This window comes from Herpailurus yagouaroundi, unplaced genomic scaffold (assembly GCF_014898765.1).
Source record: "Herpailurus yagouaroundi ecotype Mexico unplaced genomic scaffold, PumYag 28, whole genome shotgun sequence".
Lineage (NCBI taxonomy): Eukaryota > Metazoa > Chordata > Mammalia > Carnivora > Felidae > Herpailurus > Herpailurus yagouaroundi.
In genome coordinates this window covers 148,482,716-148,508,429 of record NW_024412376.1, presented here as the reverse complement: position 1 = coordinate 148,508,429, position 25,714 = coordinate 148,482,716, and the positions used below count along the sequence as shown (strand labels likewise).

The window sequence follows — 25,714 nt, the reverse complement described above, 5'->3', positions numbered from 1 at the left end:
AGTCTCATAAAATATCTGTTCGATGATTAACAAAGAACAAAGTCCCAATGAGAAGCAGAGCGGGGCTACCTGCTGGATCTATTCACTTGTTAAGCTACATATTCCTACAGGTCACTCTCAAGGCAGGTGGATTTTCTATGCTGAGCAAACCGTACACACGCATGGGTGTTTGGAATCATCTAAATGTAAGTGAAAAATTTAAAGTCAAACCCTAAATGTCAGAAGTCAGAAGAACCATGGCATCACAGAAATTCTTAGATTCCAAAAAGATGACAGAGCCCCTGTAAGATCAACAATTCCAAAATCCTACGGTAAGGAAATAAATTTGGAAGAGGAGTAGCCTGATATAGCACCTGTACACACAACAGGTTATCACCATTTTAACTCGTTCCTTTTCACAAGTTATGGTGAGTATTGAGAAATACTGAGAAATATTCCTATGAGAACATCTAGTTCATAACGTCAGTATCAAAAATTATTTGCTCTCTAACTGGAAGATACTTATTCTGCGTAAAACAAGAGATGACCACGCCAAAGTAAACCTAGGTGTTCCCTAATACCTCCCATTAGTTCATTCAACCAACATCTGAAGAGCATCTAGCGCCTCAAGCAAAGGATGCTAAGCCCAGAGGGATGAATGCAAGCTCCAGGCTGGACACTAGTCTCCCAGACTCCCCGTCCAGAAGGACCAAGTCTCATTTCACACCCCTGATGGTGATTTCTGGGGGGTATGCACTCAGATAATCAGTTTAATATGCTAGCTAAATAAACTTAACTACAAAATCACTCAAGACTGATATTAGTTTATTACAGCAAATACATAATTTTATTAGCTATTATCATATATAGTTTCCATTGAAGAACAGAAATAGGAAATGCTGAACAGTACACTTATTTGATACTATAACAGCATATAAAAATTTTTAAGGTTTCAGGGCGTCTGGCTGGCTCAGTTGGTTAAGCATCTGACTTCAGCTCAGGTCCTGATCTCATGGTTCATGGGTTCAAGCCCTGTGTCGGGCTCTGTGCTGACAGCTCAGAGCTTGGAGCCTGCTTCAGATTCTGTGCCTCCCTCTCTCTTTCTGTCCCTCCCCCACTCTCTCTCTCTCTCTCTCTCTCTCTCAAAAATAAATAAACATAAATTTTAAAAAATTTTTTTAAAGTTTCTATCTATATGATAAACAATAATCTTTAAATGTCTAACTTAAAACTTGATGTAATAGTCTTCTCAGAGATCTTATATTTCCAAAAATGAATTTTTAGCCAAATCTGCAGAGGGACCATTAGAAGGCAAAGAGTAACAACAATACAAGAAAGGACTATAACTAGGACAACTAAAGAGATCAGAAACAGATAACTAACAAGTTATATTTTTAAACCTTTGGTATTTTGGGATATTTATATAGTCCATCTCAAACTCTGTAAAATATTATCTACCTATGTACTAAAATGCTAAAAAGTTATGTTTCTTCTCCAAGTTTCTGTTACAGATACAAGTGACCTGTGTGCCTCCAAAATAATGGGTTTCAAACTAGGATGCGCATCAGATTTATCAGGGAAGTTTCTTAAAAATGCAGTTGTCCTATCGCTTCTTGGCCTTTTGGCTAAGATCAAGTGTAAAAATGCAGTTGTCTTAGCCCCACTCCAGACTTACTGAATCTGAATTTATCATAAAGGAAAGTTAATTTTATGAAGTGATCTAGAACAAACTCTCTTGGAACTGCATAGGACTTTGCTTTCCAGACTCAGTCTAGAATATCCTGTTAAGTAGGGCACTTAGGTGGCTCAGTTGGTTGAGTGCCTGACTCTTGATTTTTGGCTCAGGTCATGATCTCACAGGTCCCTGAGATCAAGTCCCACATCAGGCGCTGACAGTGTGAAGCCTGCTTGGGATTCTCTCTCTCTCTCTCTCTCTCTCTCTCTCTCTCTCTCTCTCTTCTTTCTCTCTCTCTCTCCCTCCCTCCCTATCTCTCTCTCTCTCCCCCTCTTTCTGTCTCTTCCCTGCTTGCACTCTCTCTCTCAAAATAAATAAATAAAAACTTAAAAAAAATACCCTGTAAGAGTTGTACAGGTATTTTAGCCATCCAGTCTAGTTTATGATGACACCATAAGAGTCTAATAAATGCACAAGTTGTACCTTCATAGAACAGATGTCACTTCGTCAGGGAGGCTTTCCCCAACCCTCTCAAAACTGGGTTAGGTGCCCCAGCTGGGTTGGGTGAAACATGCTCTCATATCTTCTGCTTGTCCTTACATAAAGCCAAACAGATTTGTAATTATTTATTTAACATCTAGATTTCCCCCGACTATAACTTCCATGAGGGTAGAGACTACGTGAGTCTCACTGGTGAATTTAACCTTAGGGCCTAAGCATAAACATTTCTTTGCCTGAATAAATGAACAAGCAAGGTCCAATACTGCCAACATAATGTGGGGGGAGACTATAAAGGATCATGATGGCAGGGTAAGCTTTGTCTTGCAGGCAACCAGAACTCAAAGCAGAATAACTTGAAAAACTTTAAAGTATTGACCTGGCACACTCATTTACAACACAGCAAATGAGAGTAGGCTACAGATTAGAAGGAGAATTAGTAAATTCCTGTAGCCATCCAGGGGTGATATGGTAAGGACCTGAGCTAGGGAGCGGTAGCAGTGGAAGGGAAAAGGAGGAAACGAATGTTGGGAAACATTAGGAAGGACTCAAGGGCATAAGAGGATCACAAGTATCAGTGTCAGAAATGCAGTTTAAAACAAAAAAGGGAATTTGTTGGTTCATCTACAGCCAAGTCTACAAGGAGGCATGGCTGGATCCAGAAACTCAGATGATTCTTAGTTCTGTTTTCCCTCTTAGATTTTCTAGTCCCAAGAAGGCTTTCTTGGTGAGGCGAGAAGTATGGCAGGTGAGTAATAAGATCATATGCTTACAGTTTACTATCTGCAAAGCAGCAAACCCCCTCTCTCTCAAGACTCTCTCAAGTCTGCTGGAAGGAATCGACCTCCACATGCCCACCTGTGAACCAAGCTAGCCGGGTCATATGCCCACCGCTCTGACAAAAGGAGGAAAGAACACTGTAACTGACCGTCCCACTGGGATCACCTGGAGTCAGGGAGGGGCAGCTCCCCATCAACAGCGATTCTGTACAAACAAATACCTCATATCCTTTCTAAAATACAACTGAGCTTTTTTGGCCAGGGTTGCTAAATTCATTCATTGCCTTTGCCTCCTTTGCGTATTGGTAGACATAAGTCTTCAGATTTATAGCTATGTAAGATAACTACACAGCTACCAGGCTAGATTATTTATCCATATAGGAAAAAAGCAGCAGAGTTTAGAGGTTAAGATAGAGGATCAGAGGCCCAATTGCCTAGCGTTAAACCCATGGCCCACAATTTACCTCAGACACATTATTTATCCTTCCATCTCCCATAAAAATGAGGATGACAGAAACACCTCACAAAAAATCTGCAAGTTCAAATGCCTTTTCCATAGTAAAACAACCAGTTGTAGGAGAGCTAAGACCCACGGGCACTTAACACAACTAAACTCTCATATGAACAATACAAACAGGTGATAATTTTGTTCATCTATAAACAGGTCTCATCTATCATATGGAAAAGGCTCCTTGGAAGATTTGTTGAGGTCTTCTCTTAACTACAACAATCTATTACCGTGATGATCACTTCGGGGAGTTGATCAAACTGGAGTTTTAGTCAAATCATTTGGAAATGTTTGTTAGGTTTATTGAGGCATCATTTATATAAAGTTTCGGAGGCCCAGTTTTCAGGGGTTCACGTCTATGAGTTTGGACAAACATATACAGTTATGAAAACACTCCCACTCTCAAGATACAGAACAGTTTACTACCCCATGAGTCCCCTCGCTCAACCCAAGACTCTGACAACCACTGATCTCTTCTCCGTCCTGATATGTTTTTTGCCTTTTCCAGGATGGCATACAAATGAAACCATTTAATATGTATCTTTTGAGCATGGCTTATCTCATTTAATATAAGGCCATTATTTTGAGAGCCATTATTTTGTTGCACATATCAGTAATTTGTTCCTTTTTATCGCTGAGTATTATATACCACAGTTTGTTTATACACCAGATGACAGACATTTGGGTTGCTTCCAGGGTCTGGCAATACTGAATAGAATTACTACAGACACTCACGTATAGGTTTTTGTACAGACATAAATTTTCATTTCCCTTGAGTAAAGAACTAGGAGTGGGCTGGCTAGTTTATATGGTAGCATATGTTTAACTTTATAAAAAACTGCGAAAGTGTTTTCCAAAGTTGCTGTACCATTTGTGTTCCTATCAGCAATGTCTGAGCGATCTACTTGCTTGAGAGGTTTGCCAGCATTAGTACTGCCAGCTTCCTTCTGCGAGGCGTGCAGTGGTACCTCACCGTGGTTTTCATACGTGTGATGTTGAGCATCTTTTTCCATATCACGTAAGTATTAAGAGAGGTCCTCACAATATAAACAATTACTTTCCTATGGACTGTTTTTTTGGGGGGTGGGGGGGGCGGTGCGAGGACTAGAGTAAAACAGGGAATAAAATTTTTCAACTTCTGTTGCATATTCATAAGGCTGTTGAGAGGATCTACCACAAAACATACATAAAGTATCTTAAAATACGTGAAGTGCTATTAATAATCTAAGGGACTACAACTGCTACTGATGGTTGGGAAGTTACACAGATACAAAAACTGTCCCAGGGGCCGCTAGCTCTCCCAGATGGGAGATGAATAAAACATTTTAGTCTGACCCGCCCTGCCAACACTGTCTCTGTCTACAATTCTGGAGTTGTCCTGAATTAATTAAAGCTAGTTTTTAGTGTTGGAGACAAAGTCTAGTTTTCAAGCACAAATGTCACTTTTCTTTTCACAGCCAACATAACCAATGAGTTCAGCATTGCAGTCATGACAAGGGATGAATTTATTATTTTAGAATGAGAAGCTAGCTAACTTCTGACCTGGTTCTTTCTCCTGTGACTGACATCTCACACCTATACAAGTCTTCAGACTTCCAGAAACTAAGAGGAAACAAACCTGTATGTTTGTGTTTCAAGGGCCTCTATCTTTAAGTGATAAATGAACTGATTTTTACTGAACTAATAAGAATCTCTGATGTAGGAGTTTCTCAAAAAACACAAAAGCAAACTCACTTGTCCAAGATCTCTCACCATATCTGGACAGACAGGAGAGAACGATTCACCGAAAACCCCCTGGGGTGATTCCAGATCAAAGTAAATGCTCTAGGACCACACTAGCTAGCTATGCCTTCCAAGTGGCAGACCAAAAGGCAAAAACACCAGTAATATGGAAGGATTTTAGTCAAGGGTATGATTGTGTACCGAAACGGAAAACTTACCTTTCTTTCTTTTAATAGCTTCTTATAGCCATTTGATCCAAGTGATAATAAAGTAATAAGGACATCTAAAGAAGGTGAAGCAGAAGCTCTTCCTGAAATAAGATGAACAAGTCACATTCAGGGCAGGGAAATTAAAATTTATTATAGTGGCCTAGGTACAAATGGAATTTTTGTTTGTCAGTTACTTTTTCTGAAGAGCAACTGATTTATTTACCTGGATACATCTTGCTGATTTCCTGAATGAAGGAATCATTAAAGCCAGCAATTATAGCGCCACCTACTGGAACCATGAAATTTTTGTCCAAGCTCTGTACGAAAGCATCTATTCTACCAACTCGAGCCCCCTAGAATGAAGTAACATGTAGTATTACAGATTGGCTTCTAGAAAAAGAGACGACAACTGCTATTAACAAGTAAACACCATTAAACAATGCATGAAATATCAGATCAAATATCCTAATTTTCTTTGTAACAGTGCCAATAAAGGATTTTTAAGTATTAAATGAGTTTTTAAATGCTGCTCCTTTTATGTGAAAGAGCACTTTATAGTTTACAACCTGCTTTCATACAAACAAATCATTAAATCCTCACAACACCCTGGGGAGGAAGGCAGCGTTTCCATAGTAGTTCAGGTGAGAACTCAGCTTTTCACCTTAATGTTGGATAAGACGGTCGATTCTTCCCTTGTCTCTCATCTGTGATCTTCCATTTGACAATAAATGCCAACAGTGGGTCCTGCAACTATTAACTAACTTTAAACAAGAGTGGCCACCGTAATCTAATAGACGTTAGCCACCCATGTTGCCAATCAATTAGCTATACATTTAAGTACTGTACTTCTCTTTGATGCTTGGATAATCTACTACCTGCATGACCACTTTAAGCGACAATCTGTGCTCCTACCACCATTCAGACAACAGGAGAGAAAATTTATTTTTAATATCAACTAATGGAATCTTTTTGTATATTCTTGGCAATGTTTCTAAAGAACTCGTGTTTCCTAATGTCATAATCTTAGGTGATCTTATTCCACTGCAAATGAACTTCAAGTGAAAATCTAATATTCTAGTGAAAAAATGAATACTTACCTACTAGAAATGTAAAAACTAAGTTCTAGTCCCCATCCAACATAGTCTGTGACCTTCTATCTAATGTGCTTCAATTTTCTCCTCTTAAAAATAGAGATACTATCTAAATTTCAACTAAGATAGTTTTTTTTCTTTATCTGTAGTGACAGATTTTCAATCTGTATTCACAATCTACATTCTTATTAATATAACCACATTTGACCTTCATCTTCACACTTTCCCTCCACATCCATATCTCAGGGAGAATAGAAGGAGCAGATAGCTGGCCTAATCTAAGAGACCAGATCCAGGCAATCAGTAGAAACACAAAAGCAGGAAAGGGAAGCAGACTACTTCGGAAGCTACTGCATGGCTGTTTCAATCTCAAACTTTCCCTACTACTCTTCTAATTTCCTCATAAACTATGATCAAAGAAAATCTCACTGTATCACAGGAAAACAGAGAGAAGCATATAAAGACTAATAGAATAACTGAACAGCACACAAAGTAGTAGAAGGTGAAAATAAAGAGGAACAGTTAAGAGTTGTCTTTTATTAACACTTCAGTACTGTCCAAGGCTTCCTGAGAGAAATGTGAGCCTAAATCAGGTACAGGAGTGTAAGAGAACCACCACTGCATTGGACTTTGCTAGAATCCCCTCACCGCTAAAACCCAGACAGCATAAAAGGCACTACCACACTCCATGGCAAGAAGACAAACAGGCTCCCCAAAAACAAATGGTTTTATCAAAGAAACAGAATATCTAAATATTCAGTGTATATCTAAGTATTTTTAAAAGATGAAACTTTGCAAAAAAATGTGGAAGTGAAGTATGGTTTTTTTTCAAATTTTTAAGTGAAAAAATGCCAGCTTTAGTGAGATATAAGTGACACAGTATGTAGAAGTTTGAGGTATACGACACGATGATTTGATATATGCATACATTATGAAGTGATTACCATAGTAAGTTTAGTTAATATCCATCGAGTATGGTTTGATAAATTGCTTAGCAAAAAAGATAAAAAAGCAAGCTAGACCCACTCACTGAAGTCAGAGGATATCAATGAGGAGGAAAAAAATACCAGAAGGCTGAAAGGGTTTTTAAATAAAACAGGAATCATACGAGCATGTTCTATGAAGGAAAGGGTTGTCAATTACCAGCTCATTCATTTCCTTGTTTATTCACAAAAGAAATATCAGCTGCCAAACATTGTCCAAGGATCTAGGGACAACGATAGCAAATAAAACAGATACTTGTTCATATAATAATTTCTGCCAGTATTTATTGAGAACCTACTGTGCATCAGGTACTGTTCTAAGCACTTCACATACTTAACCCTTGTAATAACCATATGAGGCAGATGCTATTATAATTGCTATTTTACAGACGAGAAAATTAAGGGACAATAAAACTAAAGCGACCTGCCCAAGGTCAGGAGTGTACTTAATATTAACAGCACAGCTGGGATTCAAATCCAGGCAGTTAAAGCACCTCACTAGAAGTCACCAAGGTAATCCAAGATACAACAGGGACTAAAACCTAGGTAATCTGGAGGAAGAGCCCAGGTTTATAAAATAAACTCTTATTCCCATGGCATTTCCATTCTTCCAACTGCCCAAGCTAAAGCCTTGGGCTCTGAATTCTCATTTCCTCACACCTCACATCTGATTCATCAGTACACCCTGTAAGAGCCACTCTCAAAATACATCTGAATCTAACCATTTCTTAACACCTTAATGGCTACTCTCCTGGCCTGAGCCACCAACTTATTTCAAGCTCTGTGAGCTCTGCAACAGCCCTCCACTCTTGCCTTCCTACAGTCTATTACTCTCACAGTAGCCACAATGTGAGTAGCCACAACGATGGTCAAAAAACATAAATCACACGTCACTCTCCTGCTCAAAACCCTCCCATGGCTGACGACCATACCAAGGATAAAATCCCAAATGCTGACACACCTCACTTCTCTTTACTACCACTGCCGCCCGCATTTGCCCTGGTCCAGCCATACTGGCCTCCTTGTTCTTTGCATACCCCAAGCACACTCCTGCCTCAGAGTCCTGGCACTTGCTGTTATCTCCTGTCTGGACTCTAAAGAGCTGCGTGGCCTACTCCTTCCTATCACTCGGGGCTCTGCTCACGTTACTTCCTGGGGAGGACTTTCTGGATCGCTCCATCTAATCTGATACCCCCTTCCCGATCCAGAGCATTTATCAAGGCCTGTCGTACTTATTGTTTACTGTCTGCTTCTGCTCCGCGAAGATAAGGATTTTGTTGTATTCGCCCCTGTATCCCCAGTGCCTAACCTGATGCCTGGCACACAGAGGGAAACCCTGTAAATGCTTGTTGAATGAACTGAGAATTAGGTCTGTGAATAAGTAGTATAATACCTACTTTTCCCAAGTTCTTTTGTTTTTTAATGTTTACTTATTTTTGAAAGCAGGGCAAAAGGGCAGAGAGAGAAGGAGACAGAGGATCCAAGGCGTTTCTCAAATTCTTAATAAGCGAAGCCACTGCTTCCCACACTTCGGGAGCCTTACAATCCATTCTGACTCTAAAAAGATTAATCCTATGTATTTTTGTGACTCTACCACATCCTTCTCCATTAATCCGTCCTACTATCCACATTCCATCAGTCTTCTAAATGAGTCAGTTTAGCACAGAAACAGAAGCACAGGTTGTTCAGAGCTGACTTCAACGACACGTGCATACCAGAATGCTTCCTGTACTGAGGATTAAGTCACCCTGGGGCAGCATCTTTAAAATAAAAATAAATAAATAAGCTGACACGCTGTAGCTATAGCTCTTTCTTCACTGACGGTTTGATTACTACACTGCTGTCTTCTCAAGGAAGTGTTTACAGTTTCAGCACGCTGTTTTTTAAAGGAAAACATGGGGCTTTGAAGCCTCACTGAACTACATGGGCCATTTTGTAGCTACTGGACCTTGGGCAAGTCACTTAATCCTTCTAAGTTTGCTTCTTCATTTATAGAACAGAAATAATAAGTACACCTGAAGTTGTTAGGCTTGAGCTAATAAACTTTAAAAGTCCAGGAGGATGCCTGACGCATGGTGGGTACTCAGTAAATGGTATATATATCACTAAGAACTACTGAGATGAATGAAAGCTAACTTTAATTTTCTAGAACATCATGAAACAGCAGTGGCACTCAAAAAGACCCAAATATTTATTTAGTTTAAAGCGACAGTACCAACACCTCTCTTTGTGAGGGCCAGTTTGGGAAAATTCAAATGTTTAAGTACTGCTTGTTTATTTTTTTTAAGAAATGCTAATTTTAGAAGGTAATACAGTATCTGCGACAATACAGCAGCTGTGTTTAAAAACCACTCACCCACCCATCTTAAAGTGTTATTTTCTGCTTAAGATTTTCACCTCACCAATGAAGAGAGGGGACGACAAAGGCAGGCATTCATGAGGCACACTTCCACTGGCACCTTCTACATCACATCCTGGAACGCACTGTCTTTGTCTTAATCTCTCCAGTTATGCTGCCAAATTTTCCAGTATTCAAAATTATACCATGGGCACCACAACACTAAGCACTTCTGGGTTAAATATATAATATCTGAGTGAATGTTTTGGAATCACTGAAATGGTCTTCATGAAGATTTCACAGGCATGTGGAGAATACAGAAATGTAATCTATAAAAATTAAATATTTTTTTTATTTTAAAAGTTTAAAAAAGTTAACACTAAATGTACACTTTTATTTTAAAAGTTTAAAAAAGTTAACACTAAATGTACACAACGACTGTCACTATTGTAAAAAAGGAATATACATATAAAAATGAGAAGAAAGTGGACACAAACTATTAAGGGTATTTGTTAGTGTACAGGTTTATGAGTGATAGTCTACTCCTTCCTCACTCTTCTGAACTTTTAGTAATGCTGATGTGCTTAACTTTCAAAAGAAGTGAGGCTGATAAAACTCAAAGAGGAAAAGGGGAAAGGGAGAGGAGACATAAAAACAAATCACTGAAATAAAATGTTTTTCAAGATTTCCAGTGTAGAGAATTATACAGCTTTTCTCCGCTACCATTCACATTGGAGATAATCAAGCTTAGAATTGTGAGGAAAATGTTCTTTAAAAGTTCAGGAATAATGCAAAAAGATATGGAAGAAATGGTGAATGGTCTTCCTTGACATAACATGCCTACCACCCACTCCAGCTCTGGACTTCTGACGTTATGTAAACTTCTGGATTTCCTCACTGGTTAGGCTAATTTGAGTTGGGTTTCTTTTACTTGCAGCCAACTGCATCCTAACTGGTACAACCTTTGAGTAAAAAAATTAAGCAGGGGCACCTGGCTGGCTCAGTCAGTGGCATCCGACTTCGGCTCAGGTCATGATCTCATGGTTTGTGAGTTCAAGCCCCATATCAGGCTGTGTGCTGACAGCTCGGAGCCTGGAGCCTGCTTTGGATTCTGTGTCTCCCTCTCTCTGCCCTACCCCCACCCCCCTTGCACTCGGACTGTATCTCTCAAAAATAAATAAACATTAAAAATTAAAAAAAAATTAAGCAGATCAGCTAATACCATCATATAAACCACATTTATATGAGAGATGATACTAGCATGCTCCAAGAAAATTTTTTTTTCCAGATAGGATCTACTTGGCTAAGAAGCATTCACCACCACACTGGAGAAGACCACAGATAATCTGTGAGTTAAAGTCTTGCCCACGTAACACAAACCACATGTGCCAAAACTGAGTATGTGATTCACAACATTATGCATACAAATTATGTAACTTACACCATACATGGATAACGCCTATCCACATCCTCATACAGTATAAATAATCGTTGTAGTAGATATAATACTTCATTTACTCATCCAATGTTTTCAGTAACCAGTTATTGAGTATCAACTATGTACCAGAGACCGTCTTAAATACTGAAGACATAACAGCGAACAAAACAAAGTCACAAAATCTCTTCCCTAACAGAACCTTAATTCTAGTTACTACCAATAACTAGACAATAAAAAAATAAATATCTTAGCAAATGGTGAGAAGTGCTATGAAAAACAGAGCAAGAGGTCATCAATTTTAAGAAGCATCCAAATTTTCCACACTACTAGGTAAGAAAAAACATTACCAATTAACATTACAATGTTAATCAGACACCACTGATTCTAAGACACCCCAATTTCAGGGATGTTATAATGTGGAAAAATGTGTACCTTAAAATCAACGTTTCTGGTAAAAATACAAAAAAGGAGACAGAAAATGCAGGCAAGACACAGGACCCTGTTATTTTAGATAGAGAGTCTAGAGTCTCACTGACTTCAAGAGAGGTAAGACACCAAGTAACTCTCTGGAAGAGGAATCCAGTGAGAGGAAGGAGCAAGAGTAAAAACAGGGCAGTGCACACATGTGTGGCACACGGGAGGCACAGAAAAAAAGGCAATTAGGCCCAGAGACAGCGGATGGGAGGGAGAGCACAAGTAAACGAAACTGGAGAAGGTGCAGAGGCCTGAAGACACAAAGCCTTGCAGGTCATGGCGAGATTCTTATTCTGAGCGGGATGGGATGCCCAGACACATTTTCAAAACATGAATCTAAAACAGATGACCAGGATCTAGTTGATGCTTGTAAAAACAAAATCATCACGTGTTTTAAACCCTGCCAATTCCATAGCCATACACTAAAATGTTTATAAGTGAGGCCATTTCCAGCCTAGGAGAATGAGGTACAGTGGTTCCTTAAATGTTAAATATGGAATCAATCATCAATATAGCTTAAAAAAGACAATAATCCAGTAGATTAGAAAAATGAGAATACTGGTAATGAAACGTTCTCAGAAAGTTACAAAAAATAAGCTACTGAAGTATTTCTGTGTTGGTCTTGACCAAAGCTAGTAGTCCAATTACCATTAAAGGAGAACGATTTTTACTGTGTGGCTATAAAATGCTAATTTCTAACCCGCCATGAAGTTGAAGATGCTACAGAGTTGACTTTACTACATTAAGCTGTAAGAAAAACAAAGTAATAATCCTGTAATACGTTAAAATCATTGTTTCTTGACGCATCTTTCTAAACTCTCTTACCTGCTGGATGAGGTGCATACATTTGGAAGACTGCACCCCGTACGCATTGTTGACTACGTGCGGAATGCCGTAATCAGCACAAATCACAGCCAGTTCTTCTAATCTACAGACATAAATATTCAACAGAAAGACATATTTTTACTGTGCTTTTATAAATTACAGTGTGAAAACTTTTCTAATTTAATAGTTATTCTTAATGTACACTAGGAAAAAAATGGGAAAATTGAAATTTCTGTATCAGAATTTTAGCATAAAATTCAGCAGCAGGCACTTTAGGATAAATCTAAAAAAGCTTTTAAAATAATGTTACCAATAAATGAGAAAACGGGTATATAAAAACTTACATAGATGGTAGCTTTTAAATCGCTTTAAAATTTCCTATATATATATAAAGCAAGAAGCAGATTATAATGACCCCTTACAAGGTGGTATGCTCATTTTTAAATGCTTTTGGTTGCTTATTATACTAAAGCTAATATCTGCAAAATAATTAGCATATCTCGAAATCTTAAGAAATCTCACACTTAACATCTCATAAAGTAAAAAATACATTTTCAAGTAGACTTTAATGTATTAAAAAATACAGAACATTAAAACGTTTCAGTACCAAAATAACATTTTCCAACAACTTGGAAACTAAAGAATCTTTTAAATAGCTGCCAGTTTTAAATTCACTCTTACTTTTTCATTTGACACTCCTTATATTAAAACAATTTGAGAGTCTAACTCTATGTAAAGTAAGGTAATAAATTTCAATTAGAATGTAATAAATGATGTTCCTCTGAGAAACTAACTACTACTTGTGACGGAGGTGATCTCTTAATAGAAATGTCTTCACGTGCTGTGAAGCTAAGACTAAATCCTATGATTTAATAAAGTTAAATTTTTAAAAAATGTTCTTTCTACAATATAAAGAATCTAGAAGCAAAGCACTTTTATTCAGTAAAAGTTCTTTCCCACACGGATGTATTTCAAATATCTATTACATAGTTTTATTACTTACTTTTGCCAAATACGTTTTCTTTTTTAGTAGATACGCGTTAATATGTTTTTAAAGTACAGATAGGACTGACATTATTCTGTTCATTCGTCCGAAGTTTTCAGTTTACTTCCTTAAAGTATTATGAATTAAAGAGTCATTTTACCATTCATTTTCATAAAGCTCACAAATTGACACAGGAACCTTTCTACTACTTAAATTAATCAGATGTCGTTTTTAACAAACTAGACCTTCTGGGATACACCCAAGTATTTTCTTCATAAAATGCACTTTGATGTGTTTGTGTTCTAATGAAAGCATTCCTTAATAACAAAGTTCCTTGACAGTAAGATACTATAACAACATAAAGTACTATTTTAAAAAGAAAAAAGAATCACTTGTGAGTAGTTTTAAATACTCAGAATTGAGGAAGTTTGCTCATGTTTAGAGCGTATATAAAGGTATTTAATGAAAGGCAAGGAGAGACAAAAAATCTTACATGTGAATCAAATTGTATTCTAACTTAGCAGCCAACTGAAGATCAGCTTGTCAAATTGAAAAAATGATATCCTTTTTTATTACATTTCCTTTGACTGATTTTGCCCCACAATACTCTGTCAAATTAATTAATAAAGACAACATATATATTCAACTATTCAAATTAAGACTATAAAGGAATTAAGCTTAATGCAATGAAATAAAATCATATTTTAAATTTAATAAAATCAGAAGTTCAAACATATTACTACAACTGTGTATTACCATTTTCCTAAAGTTCACCCATACCAGAAACAGTCATTATATAACACAACTAAAAAAAAAATGGCACATGAGAATTTTGCTCACTGATAAAAAACTTTTGTGATTTGTTTCCAAAAGAGATAATACATGTAAAATACTTAACCCTACACCAAGCATACTGTAAACATAAAAAAAAAGTCAAAATGAAACAAAACTATCCTCAAGCATAAATAATCTAACATAGGGGCCCCTAGGTGGCTCAGTTGGTTCAGCATCTGACTTCGGCTCAGGGCATGCTCTCACAGTTCTTGAGTTCAAGCCCCGCCGTTGGGCTCTGTGCTAACAGCTCAGAGCCTGGAGCCTGCTTTGGATTCTGTGTCTCCCTCTCTCTCTCTGCCCTCCCCCGCTCGCACTGTCTCTCTCTCTCTCAAAAATAAACATTAAAAAAAAATCTATCACAAATATCCATGTGCTGTTTTTAGAAGTGGGATTTATTTCTATCACATTAAAATTCTTCTAGATAGCAATATCATCAATGAAGAACAATAGGGATGTTTATTTAATATTTCAATACAGATTTAAAATCTGATTGGTAAGTAATGAATAAACAACAAAAGCATATGTAACATAATCTTAAAATAGAATCCACAGAGTAACATAACAAGGTAAATTTTCAAAAGCATGCTCTTAAAATTGTCTCTTAAAACATGCCTATAATAAGTAGTAATAATAATAGTAAAATGATAAAAATTAACATACATTCATTACTGCCGAAGTATGTGATTCCATGAATTAAAACTAAAGTATATACAACTCAACCTAAAAAAAATAGTCCAAGTCAATATAGTTTTCACAAATTATTAGCACATCAGTTCAAAATGTTCAAATGAAACAGTTGCTGTCAAAACTAGGAATCTGTATTACTATACTCAGGCCTATTACATTTCCAGAATAAAAATTCGTGGACACCCTTTAAGGAGTAAACATTTGCTTTTTCCCTTTCTGCTTTTCTTTTTTCTTTTCTTCCCTTTTCTCTTGAGAGAAAGGTGCAAGTGAGCAAGGGGGAGAGGGAGAGGGAGGGGGAGAGAAGAGAGAGAGCAGCAATGCTCTCCTGAAGCGAGGCTCCAGCTCAGCCGATGTGGGGATGTGGGACTCGAAATCACAAACTGTGAGATCATGACCTGAGCGGAAGCCAGATGCTTAACAACAGAGTGACCTAAGTGTCCTTGCTTTTCTTAAATGTATGCATTTTTCCCAAAATGCAAAGACATCCACTGTGAACACTTGAGTGTACATGTGAGTTAATCTTCCAATTAAAAGAATTCAAAGGGCAATAAATAATCCTAAAATTTTCTATTTAAAAATCTGTTACTATGGATAGTTCTTACATAGGAAAACTTACTGTAAGATCAAAGAAATGGAGATAGCAATGAAAACAAGTAAATCCAACATTATGCTTAGAAGCTTCTACAAAACAATGAGGAAAAGATACACAGAGATTAGAAACAGGAACAAACAAGAAAACAGAGATGTTTTTTGTCTGCTCAGGTCCACTTGCTACTAGTTGTCTTCCCAACTTCTCTATCCAAATTTTCATTTTCCCAAACCACTGTCGTTTCTCCACCGGTCCATTCACCTATTTACTGCCACGTGTTACTTAAGCATGTTTGACAATTAGCATGTCTGCATTTCACTTAAAAGACCAATCAACATCTACAGGACAGTATTTACAAATTATTTACCTATCAGGCACCCTTGGAGCAAAACAGGAGGTAGTAGAATGAACACACAGAATGTGATCAGGCCCAAGTTCCCGGACTTTAGCCTCCACTGCTTCCAGGTCTGTGCGCAGCTCGTCACCTTCTAACACGTTCTCTATCACCACAGGTTCAAAACCTAACCAAGCCAATCCGAAATCAAAGTGTTAGGTAAACGAAAGTAAGAAAAATCCTGGAACTCTAGGAAACAGTGCCATTCTGTATAAGAACTCTAAATATTTGATTTGGTCAGTGAACCCTCCCCTAGTGATAAAGACCTGGCTCAATACTGGTATGAGTCAAAGGCAGGTCAAAATAATGTGAAGGACCCCTAGGCCACAATTAGGACCACAAAACTATTTAACATTCAGATATGCCCAGAAAGATATGCCTATTTCTGGGAAGGAAAACAAATGTCAAACAGACACCTATAAAAGTAATTACACAGTCATTGATAAAAGGATCACTTAGTACATACAATTTCAGACCACAGAAAAGTAAATCTACTCATTCTCTGGCAACATTTCATTCTAAGTTCACCTTATGTCAGGAATGAACAAAAAAATAATACAATTCAAGTACCAAAACAAATCACAACCAACTTAGTATTTTACTAAGGAAAAAGTAATGCATTTTAGTAGCCTAATGATCACTGACCCATCTCATAGTTTACAAGGGTCTTCTATAACTTAGATACAAAAACTTTCCCAATTGTCAATTGAATTAGTACACTTAACTAGCATATGCTCAAAGGTCTACCCAAATAATAACTATGTAATCTTGTACGGTGAATATTTAGAGATCCATGAACATTAAGAGTTGTATGTGCAATAGATACACTGAATAATGTACGTAGCATTTATTTTTTTCATATGAAATTTATTGTCAAATTGGTTTCCATACAACACCCAGTGCTCATCCCAATATGTAAAGCATTTAGATAACTAAATTATTTTGTAATATTAGTAAGTACTTAGGGTAAAAGTAAAATCTAAGTGCTTAAATCTTACAAACTGGATAGAAACTAAACTTGGGAAATTTTACACATAAAGTTATTATGCAGTTACATCTTGAGTCTTCCCAAATAGCAAATCCACAGCAGACTAGATTCATGGATTTAGGGGCTGTAAGAGATTTAGAAACCATTTAGCTGACCTCACTCGTGTCAAAGATAAGGGTGCTGAAGTTTAGGAAAATTGAGTGGCTTTCACAAGACCACACAACATATTAAAGCACAGTTATGAGCAAGTAGTTTTGTGTTCTAAAATCCATATCAAGTTGCCTGCATTCTATCTACAGAAATATAAAAACCTGGCCACTATAAAATCAATTCAATTATGTTGGTACAGAGATGTCCAGGTTTTCTACCTGTATTTTCACAGCTATCAAAACAAACACACAAAACTTTACTTAAATAAGTAGCTTCCTAATTACAGCTGATTTTCTATTATTTCTCAAATTCTCTAGACACAATCTTATTTTTGCTTTTAAAACTTTTTAAAATGCAAATTTTTTTTGAGGATACAACTATCTTATTTACTAAGAATTAGGCTATCCTAAGAAAGGATAAACTATAAATTGTAGTACAAATCCTAACATCTTTTGGAAAAGTTTCCAGTTTTTCAACATGGCAATCTTTCCCAGAAGTTTGGTTATTAGTTCTTTGGTTAACATGATATAAATAAACAGACTTAACAACTTGACACCACTTAAAATAAATCAGTATATTTTTTAAAAGTCTATCAGTTTCTGCGATATGTCCTTACTATGAATCCCTTTACATGAGTTTCTTTAGGATTACTTATACAGTTTAATTATAGCCTAATACAGTTCATTTCATACAACACACTGAGGCCATTCAAAATTAACCTCAAATTCTCAAATTCGACTTGAATTAATCAAGCCAAATACTAAAATACCAAAGTAGAGTTTCTGCCTCATTTATACTTAATAATGTCTCTATCCTTACACTTTGTCTTTCTTTCTTTCTTCCTTAACTTAGAGACAGAAAGAAAGAAAGTGTGTGCACGTGTGCACGTGAGTGCAAGCAGGGAAGGGGCAGAGAGTAAGGGGGAGAGAGAATCCCAAGCAGGCTGTGTGGAGTCTGATGCTCAATCCCATGAACTGAACCATGAGATCATGACCTGAGCCAAAATCAAGAGTCAGACATTCAACCAACTGAGCCACCCAGGTACCCCTGTATCCTTACACTTTGATTCATGCTAATAATTTATGTGTATTCCACTTATGTATATGCAACAACCATTCCTGAAGCACGGTCTATGCTCCAAGGACTGCTGTTGGGCATTTCATATGCCATCCTATTTAGTACTCAAAACAATCTTGTGAGACGGGTAATCATATTCTTTAAAATGGGGACATATGATACAGCAATGCCACTTCTGAGTATACACCCCAAAGAATTCAAAGCAGAGACTCAAACAGGTACTTAAGCACCCATATTCATAGCAGCATTATTCACAAGAAACAAAAAGTGAAAGCAACCCAAGTGTCCATCAATGAATGAATGAATGAATGAACAAACGAAATGTGAAATATATATACGTATACCTATGCATATATATATATATGTATATATACACAGTGGAATATTAGCCTTAAAAAAGGAAAGAAATTCTGATACGTGCTACAACATGGATGAACTTTAAAGATACTATGCTATGTGAAACAAGCCAGTCTCAAAAGGACGAATACTCTGATTCCACTTATATGAAGGACCCAGAGTAGTCAGATTCATAGAGACAGAACGTAGAAAGGTGATTGTTAGGAACTGGGGGTAGTGTGGAGGGAGCAGTTATTGTTTAATGGGTAGAGACTCAGTTTAAGAGGATGAAAAAGTTCTGGAGCTGGTGTTACACAATGGTTGCACAACAATGTGAATGTATTTAATGTCAGAGAACTATACCTTTAAAAATGATTACAATGGTAAATCTTGTTATGTGTATTTTATGACAATAAAAGGAAGGAATACGAACACGCTTAGTTTCTTTCTCATTCATCTATCTCTATATAAACAGTCTGAATCTTCTGCATTATATATGCCACTCCTCTTCCTTTACCTGCAGTGATCATGGATTTAAAGCAGGACTTCTGGTCTATTCTCGGCCATATAATATATTTTGCCTTTGGTCTTCTGTGTCGTAATGTTAAGAAACACAAGGTTAGACTCATACCAGTTGCCATAGGAACTACAAAGCAGTTGGTCACTGTATGGACACCTAAAAATAAGAAGTAAAAGAGAAATTAGTTATTCCACTGAAAAACCAGCACCCTTCTTGAAGAAATGATATACTTCTTCAATTAAATAGTAAGAGTTATAGACTTAGTGCTTCTTCTGTCCTTGGTCTCAGGAGGCTCACTGCCAAATTCATCCTCCTGGCTTATGGTTCTGATTTTCCATCTTTTTCTAAAGGGTTTTAAAATATATATATGTATCTTTTCAAAAGCCATTTATAACCTATTTGGAAAGAGGCATTAATAAAAGATATTAGGCAAAAGTGTGTATGGCTGGTCAGCCAAAAGTATTATGATTAACATAGTACATACCAGCCAACTTTATGATGTCCAGGACCAAAGAATTGGTAATTTTGTTCAAAAGGCTAGAACCTGCAGCTTTTGGTTGCACAGCAGAAATATCACCCGATCGTCCAATTCCGTGAATGAACCTAAGCAAAAAATGGGCCAACAACTGGACAAAAATATTCAGTGTTCTAAGTAATCCACTGTGTAAGTATACAGACACAATAATCAAAACAACAGGCAACACTTGACTATTGTAGATATTTTTTATAAACTATTAACAATGTAAAAATACCCTAGTTAAGTTGAAACAAATTCATCATTTATACTGTGGTAGCTAGTCTCCCAAAATGGCCACCATCAATTCCTTTTCTCCCTATGCCACACACTATTGTCAACACCAAGAGAGAGAATCAAATTCCCCTGCATTGAATCTGCACTGGCCTTAGTGAACTGGTTGGCCAGGAAGAATCTAGCAAGAAGTGATGGTCTGGAATTTCTGATCTGGGTCAAAGAAGCCTTAAAGCTTCACCTGACCTCTTGAAGGGCTTGCTTTTGTGGGAGTTCCCTCTCATAATCCAGCTGCCATGCTGGGAGAGGCCCATGCCACCTGGAGAGGCCCATGCCACCTGGAGAGGCCATCTGAACTCTCAGCCATCTAAGTGAGTCAACTTAAACTGTCCAGTTGAACCTAATGACTAAACTCTCAGCCAACATCCGACTACAACTGTATGAGAGACAGAAACCAATAATCATCCTGCTGAGCCCAGTTAACCCCCAGAACTGTGAGAGATAATAATAAATGATTGTTTTCAGCCACTAAGTTTCGAGGTGTATGTTAGCAGCAATAGAAAACCAGAATATATGTAACATCAGATTCTCTTCTTTCTTTCCATTTCCTTAACCAAAGCAGTGGACTAAGTTCCCATGGGCATGAGCTGCTATTTCAAATATCACCTTAATTTTAAAAATACTACAGCTGACCCCTGAAGGCAGGAGTTTGGGGGGGGGGGGGCACACAGTCAAAAATTCACAAATAACTTTGATTCCCCCAAAACTTAATTACTAATAGCCTACTGTTGACTGGAAGCCCTACCAATAACATATGTGTCAATTGACACATACCTTGTATGTGTATTATATACTGTTTTCCAATAAGGTAAATTAGAGAAAAGATCATGTTATTAAGAATATCATAAGGAAGAGCAAATGCATTTACAAGTACTGTACTATATTCATCAAAAACAAATCCACATGTGAGTGGACCTGCACATTTCAAACCTATATTGGTCAAGGGTCAACTGTGTATACTCCTTAAAATAGTGCGCAAATCTACTCATTTTGATTAGGTGATGTCATACACGTGAGAGACACTTCTGAATATTCTTCAGAATCAAAAGTCTGTTTGTACTTGATAGTTAGATCAGAAATCCTTCACACTGGGATTATCACAGAACACTAGTGTTATACTTCATTATCCCGGAAACCTAATGTAGAAAGCATTTTTTTACAAATATTATAAATCATGTTATCAGCCCATTTTAACCATGAATTTTTCATCCAAGTTATAGATTCATTATTATTATTAGTTCCGACTGCAATGGTTTTGATTGAAATAAAATTCTACTATCTGCAGAAGAGTTTCATCACTGCAAATTTCAAGACAGGAGTGTTTACTAGTTTACCTATATTTCATGGAAACTTTGAAGAACAGAGAAATGATCATATTTGGAAATACTACCAATTAAATGGTTAACAGAATTGATAAAAAGCTCTCTAAAATATTGCAAAAGAAAAAGGTGACTTAATAATCTAAAATCAAATTTAAGGTATCTTTCCTGCATCTACTGCAACAAAGCAAGGTATTTATAAAATAACTCATTTTAGATACAGATGAACAACATTTTAAAGTTCTACCTACATATCATTCTCTTAAAAAAAAAAAAAAAAACAACTTGCAATGTTAGAAAAGAAACAGCAAACTGGGGCACCTGGATGGCTCAGTCGGTTGGGCAGCCGACTTCAGCTCAGGTCATGATCTCACGGTCCATGAGATCAAGCCCTGTGTTGGGCTCATTGCTGACAGCTCGGAACTTGCAGCCTGCTTCAGATTTTGTGTCTCCCTCTTTCTCTGCCCCTCCCCTGCTCATGGTCTCTCTCTCTCTCTCAAAAATAAACATTAAAGAAATTAAAAAAAAAAAAACCCAGCAAACTATAAACAACCTTAACATATTTAAACTCTTACAACCAAACAGGCTTATTACATTAAACGTTATTAACAGAACGTATAGGCAGTATTGTTCACCACCCAGAACCTGACAGAATAGCCACCACTGTCATCCTACTGTCCTGAAAAACACATACTCAAATTGTTTCCATCTCCCTGTTGCATCTAGTTTCTATGTCCATTTGAATAGGGAAGAAGTAGGTTACCAATGGACATTGTATAATTTAATATGTTACTATTACCACCATTGTTTTTAACAAAAAAAAAGGGGGGGGGGAATGTCTTCTACTTTAAAAATATACCTGTAATGACGCCGAGCAACTAATGCAGATGCCACTCTCCCTTCTCTTTCACCAACACCACAATTACCCAGGAAGTTGTTGCTGTCCATGATTGCAAGTTCATGCAAAAAGAGTTCAAGTGTACTTTCATCCCAACCATCCTCTGGACACTTGCCCTTTAAACAAAACAAAACAAAACAAAACATGTATATTGAAGAAAACCATCCCCCAGGACCTTACTTCAATACATTTTTTAAACTTTGTAATGTGTATTTTGCCATACTCCTTGCTTTCTAAACTTCAGACATAAATTTCGCACTATGAGGAAACCTCGAATAGGCAAAACATTCGTTACACTGCATTACAATTCTCTACAGATTGCCAGAAGTGATAATAAATGAATACGATGAGGTTTACTCAGGTTTGATGTTTCAATGAGTTAAAGTAACTGAAAACCAATAAACCTTATCTTCAACGAGGACTGTTCCAACCAGGCTGCTGAAACTAGGGATTGTCAAACGTCGGTGAAATTAAAATTCGGGATACCGGTAGGAACGAGACCTGTGAAGTTCGGGGGCAGCTCTTGGCTCGAGTTAGTATGTCGTGGTTTAGAAACAAAATGTTCCGTGAGTCCTTGGGAGTCGTGGAAGACGGAAGATGCGAACCTTGCCCCTTTCGCCAACAAAACAGTAGCAACTGGGACTTCCACATCCCGAAGTTAGAAAACAACCAGACTCAAAAATCCCGACTCCCGCACGCTCCCTTCACAACACTCTCTGGGTTTTGCTGACTCTGGTGAGGCTGAGAAGGAGCTGAGCGCAGCAACTCCGCACAATGCTTGCCAAGCTGCGACAGACTGCCGCGGACAGGTCTCAACCAGCAAAGAAGAGCGGGTGGGCAGGACGCAGCACGACCGGGGCGCTGGGCGGAACCGGAGGCGGGGGGGGGGGGGGGCGCTGCGGCTGGAGAGGGGCCCGACAGCTCGGTACCTTCTCCAGAAGCAGACGTACGAGGTGCTCATGCGAGCGGCGGGCCTCACAACCCTGCCGCACGTAAGCCGGCGACACCAGCCGCTCGCCCGCCGCGAAGCTCTCGCGGTTCATTTCGGCGGTGGCTACCGCAGCAAGAGAACACGCGACACACCCTGCACCCACTACTGAACCGGGACGCAACTCGCCGCCTGGACGGTACGGCAAGGCCTTGGGACAAAAAGCGCGTCTCGCTTTCGCACATGCGCAATCCGCATAGATGGGGCACTAGCAAGCGTGGACTTGAGCATGCGCAGACGTCTGCGCGTGTGGCGGGCTCCTGAGACGGGCTTAAAGGAAGAGTTTGCCCTTGTGCAGAGGGGCCGAGGAAAGTACAGGGGAGCTATGTGAACTTCTCTGCAGAAAAACTTTCGGGTCTTATGTGTTCCAACTCCGTTGAATGGTGAGAGTTGCGCAGTCTGTGCTTCAGCCTTACACAGTGTTTCTCATATTGCAGAACCTTTCATCCTTTTTGCACGTCCCAACATTTCCTATTATTGCCTTGACAGCCCGCTACGAAATAACCGTGTCCCGCTCCTTCTGTCCTTTGCACTACAGAAAGCCCCAATACTTGTCACCCACCAACTGATTTTACTTTTTTTTTTTTTTTTTTGTATACCCCACACCCACGCCCACATACCTATGGATATAAACTTCCTAAAGTCTAGGGACTTGGTTTTCGCTGCCATACCTCCCCAAGCGCCTAGAACAGTGCCCAGAATATATAGTAGGGACTACAAAAATTTTCATGTTGATTTAATGAGTTGCTTTGACCATTAAACAACCCAGGGCTAGGTATGGGATATATAGGAATGAAAAGATAGGATCCCTGCTTTCAACTTCCTTGCACTCTTCTCCTTAGGTGAGCCTACAGTAATTCCTGACATCCCTCGAGTCCACTTGAGTTGGTTCATACTCGCTTGCAAAAGCTGATTGTTAACTGTGCCGTAATTTTGTGAGCTGGTTTTTAAATACAGCCACTTTAAATTATATTAAAAGCAAAAGTGATGAATACACAAACTTTATCACTTCCTACTTATTTTTACTACATTCTATTGTTTAAAGTGCTCTTCTGAGATTATTTACCTCTATTATATCCGTGTGGTGGAATCACAACATAATGGTGTACCACCGCACATCTCTTTCCAACTCCTGGTTGAGGGGCATCATGATGGGAGTTTGGAATTGGCCATGGTAGAGTGGAAATCACCATGGAAATCAACAACTTCTACACATCAGGCCCTGACCTCCCTGCTGCTGTCCAGGAATTAATTGTTTAGTATGTACCAACTCACCACTGTTCCTACTACATGTTCCCAGGGCATCCTACCATTTGTCAGCCTGGTACTTGTCAAGCTGCATTTCCATTGTTAATTTTATGTTTTCCTCAACTAGATTGTGAACTCCAGTTTGACGAAAGCTATATGGGATATCTGTGTTCAAAGCACAGAACTAAACACAAAATAGATGGGCCACAAATTCAAATTTATCTGAATGATAGGCGGTTTAAAAACTTTGTAAAATTACACAGAAATATAAGCCACAAAAATAATGAGAATTTAGCTCATTTTTTAAAGTAAACATCAGCCTTCAAACTTTTGAAGAGTTCAGTTCTTATTCCCAAAATACAACTATTTTTGCAACTTCTTTGGAAAAGCCTTCAGAGCTATCTTGTCAATCACATATAAGTGCAAGACCCATCTCATTATTGAGTGGACACTCTAGGTTTTTGAGCCAGCAGTTTCTCTCACCTTACTTACCAGTCTTAATTTGGAAAAATGTTTGTTTCCAGAAACTAAATTCATCATCAAGGTATGCCTTCATAGAAATTATTCAAAAACTGCAGGCTGTGGAAGCAATTTCAAGAGAGGTATTCCAATATTATCTTCATCCATTCACACACCCAATGAGTATTGAACATCTAACATTTTTTAAATTTTTTCTTTCTTTCTTTCTTTTTTTTTTTCTTTAGAGAGAAAGTGCCTGTGCAAGTGGGGGAGAGAGGGAGAGAGAGAGAATCCCAAGCAGGCTCCATACTCGGAGCAGAGCCAAACGTGGGCCCCGATCCCACAACCCTGAGATCATGACCTGAGCTGAAATCAAGAGTTGGATGCTCAACTGACTGAGCCACCCAGGTGCCCAGGCATCTAATATTTTTAATAGCACAACATCAGAATAATTTAGTTGTCTTTACAAGATGTAACATAGTTAAAAATAGATCCAACATTCATAATCTGAATTTTGCTTGTGTCACTAGTTGTTTGACTTGGGCACATTACTCGTACTCCCTGAGCTTTACTTTCCCCATTTGTAAAATAGGAACATGGAGGAGACGAGACCATTGTCTTGATTAAATGAGATGTAATCTCTCAATGCCATCTTTGCCTTGATGGACTGGTTGTACAAATGGACAAGGACTAGACCTTGTCTGATGTCCTAAGAACCCCAACCCATAATCTCTGCAGTAAGTAGCCCAGGAAGCCAAACCAAAACCCCTGCGGCAATCTTGCCAGAACAGTTAGGACTCAGTCAATGACTTCCAGCTTTCCAATTTTTTCACTTGCTTCCAACGCAGGACTAACCAGAGAAAGCCAAGTATGCTCCCTAAACCAATGACATAAGATGCCCTTTTCTAATTAGCC

At 38.1% G+C, this 25,714-nt stretch overlaps 1 protein-coding gene and 1 long non-coding RNA gene across 4 annotated transcripts in view; one reads left to right on the top strand and one right to left on the bottom strand.

Annotated features, from left to right (window-relative positions):
- SEPSECS (Sep (O-phosphoserine) tRNA:Sec (selenocysteine) tRNA synthase) overlaps positions 1–23,237 on the bottom strand; it is a 33,022-nt gene extending 9,785 nt beyond the window's left edge. The window contains exons 1-8 of one of the 3 annotated variants that reach the window (XM_040486769.1): positions 23,034–23,237; positions 22,066–22,220; positions 19,564–19,682; positions 19,077–19,235; positions 15,982–16,135; positions 12,520–12,622; positions 5,594–5,723; positions 5,380–5,471 (exon numbers count right to left, since the gene is read on the bottom strand). In XM_040486769.1, the coding sequence (XP_040342703.1) occupies positions 5,380–5,471; positions 5,594–5,723; positions 12,520–12,622; positions 15,982–16,135; positions 19,077–19,235; positions 19,564–19,682; positions 22,066–22,220; positions 23,034–23,147 (1,026 nt within the window). In that variant the 5' untranslated portion in view covers positions 23,148–23,237. Of the gene's footprint in view, positions 1–5,379; positions 5,472–5,593; positions 5,724–12,519; positions 12,623–15,981; positions 16,136–19,076; positions 19,236–19,563; positions 19,683–22,065; positions 22,221–22,709; positions 22,913–23,033 lie in introns of those variants that run through there. The other 2 variants (XM_040486755.1, XM_040486758.1) reach the window with 2 other exon arrangements.
- A 39-nt stretch (positions 23,238–23,276) lies between these two features.
- On the top strand, positions 23,277–25,445 carry LOC121037384 (uncharacterized). The gene is made up of 2 exons (XR_005793751.1): positions 23,277–23,475; positions 25,045–25,445. It is a non-coding gene; the product is annotated as an uncharacterized LOC121037384 (long non-coding RNA).
- Positions 25,446–25,714: the final 269 nt, after the last annotated feature.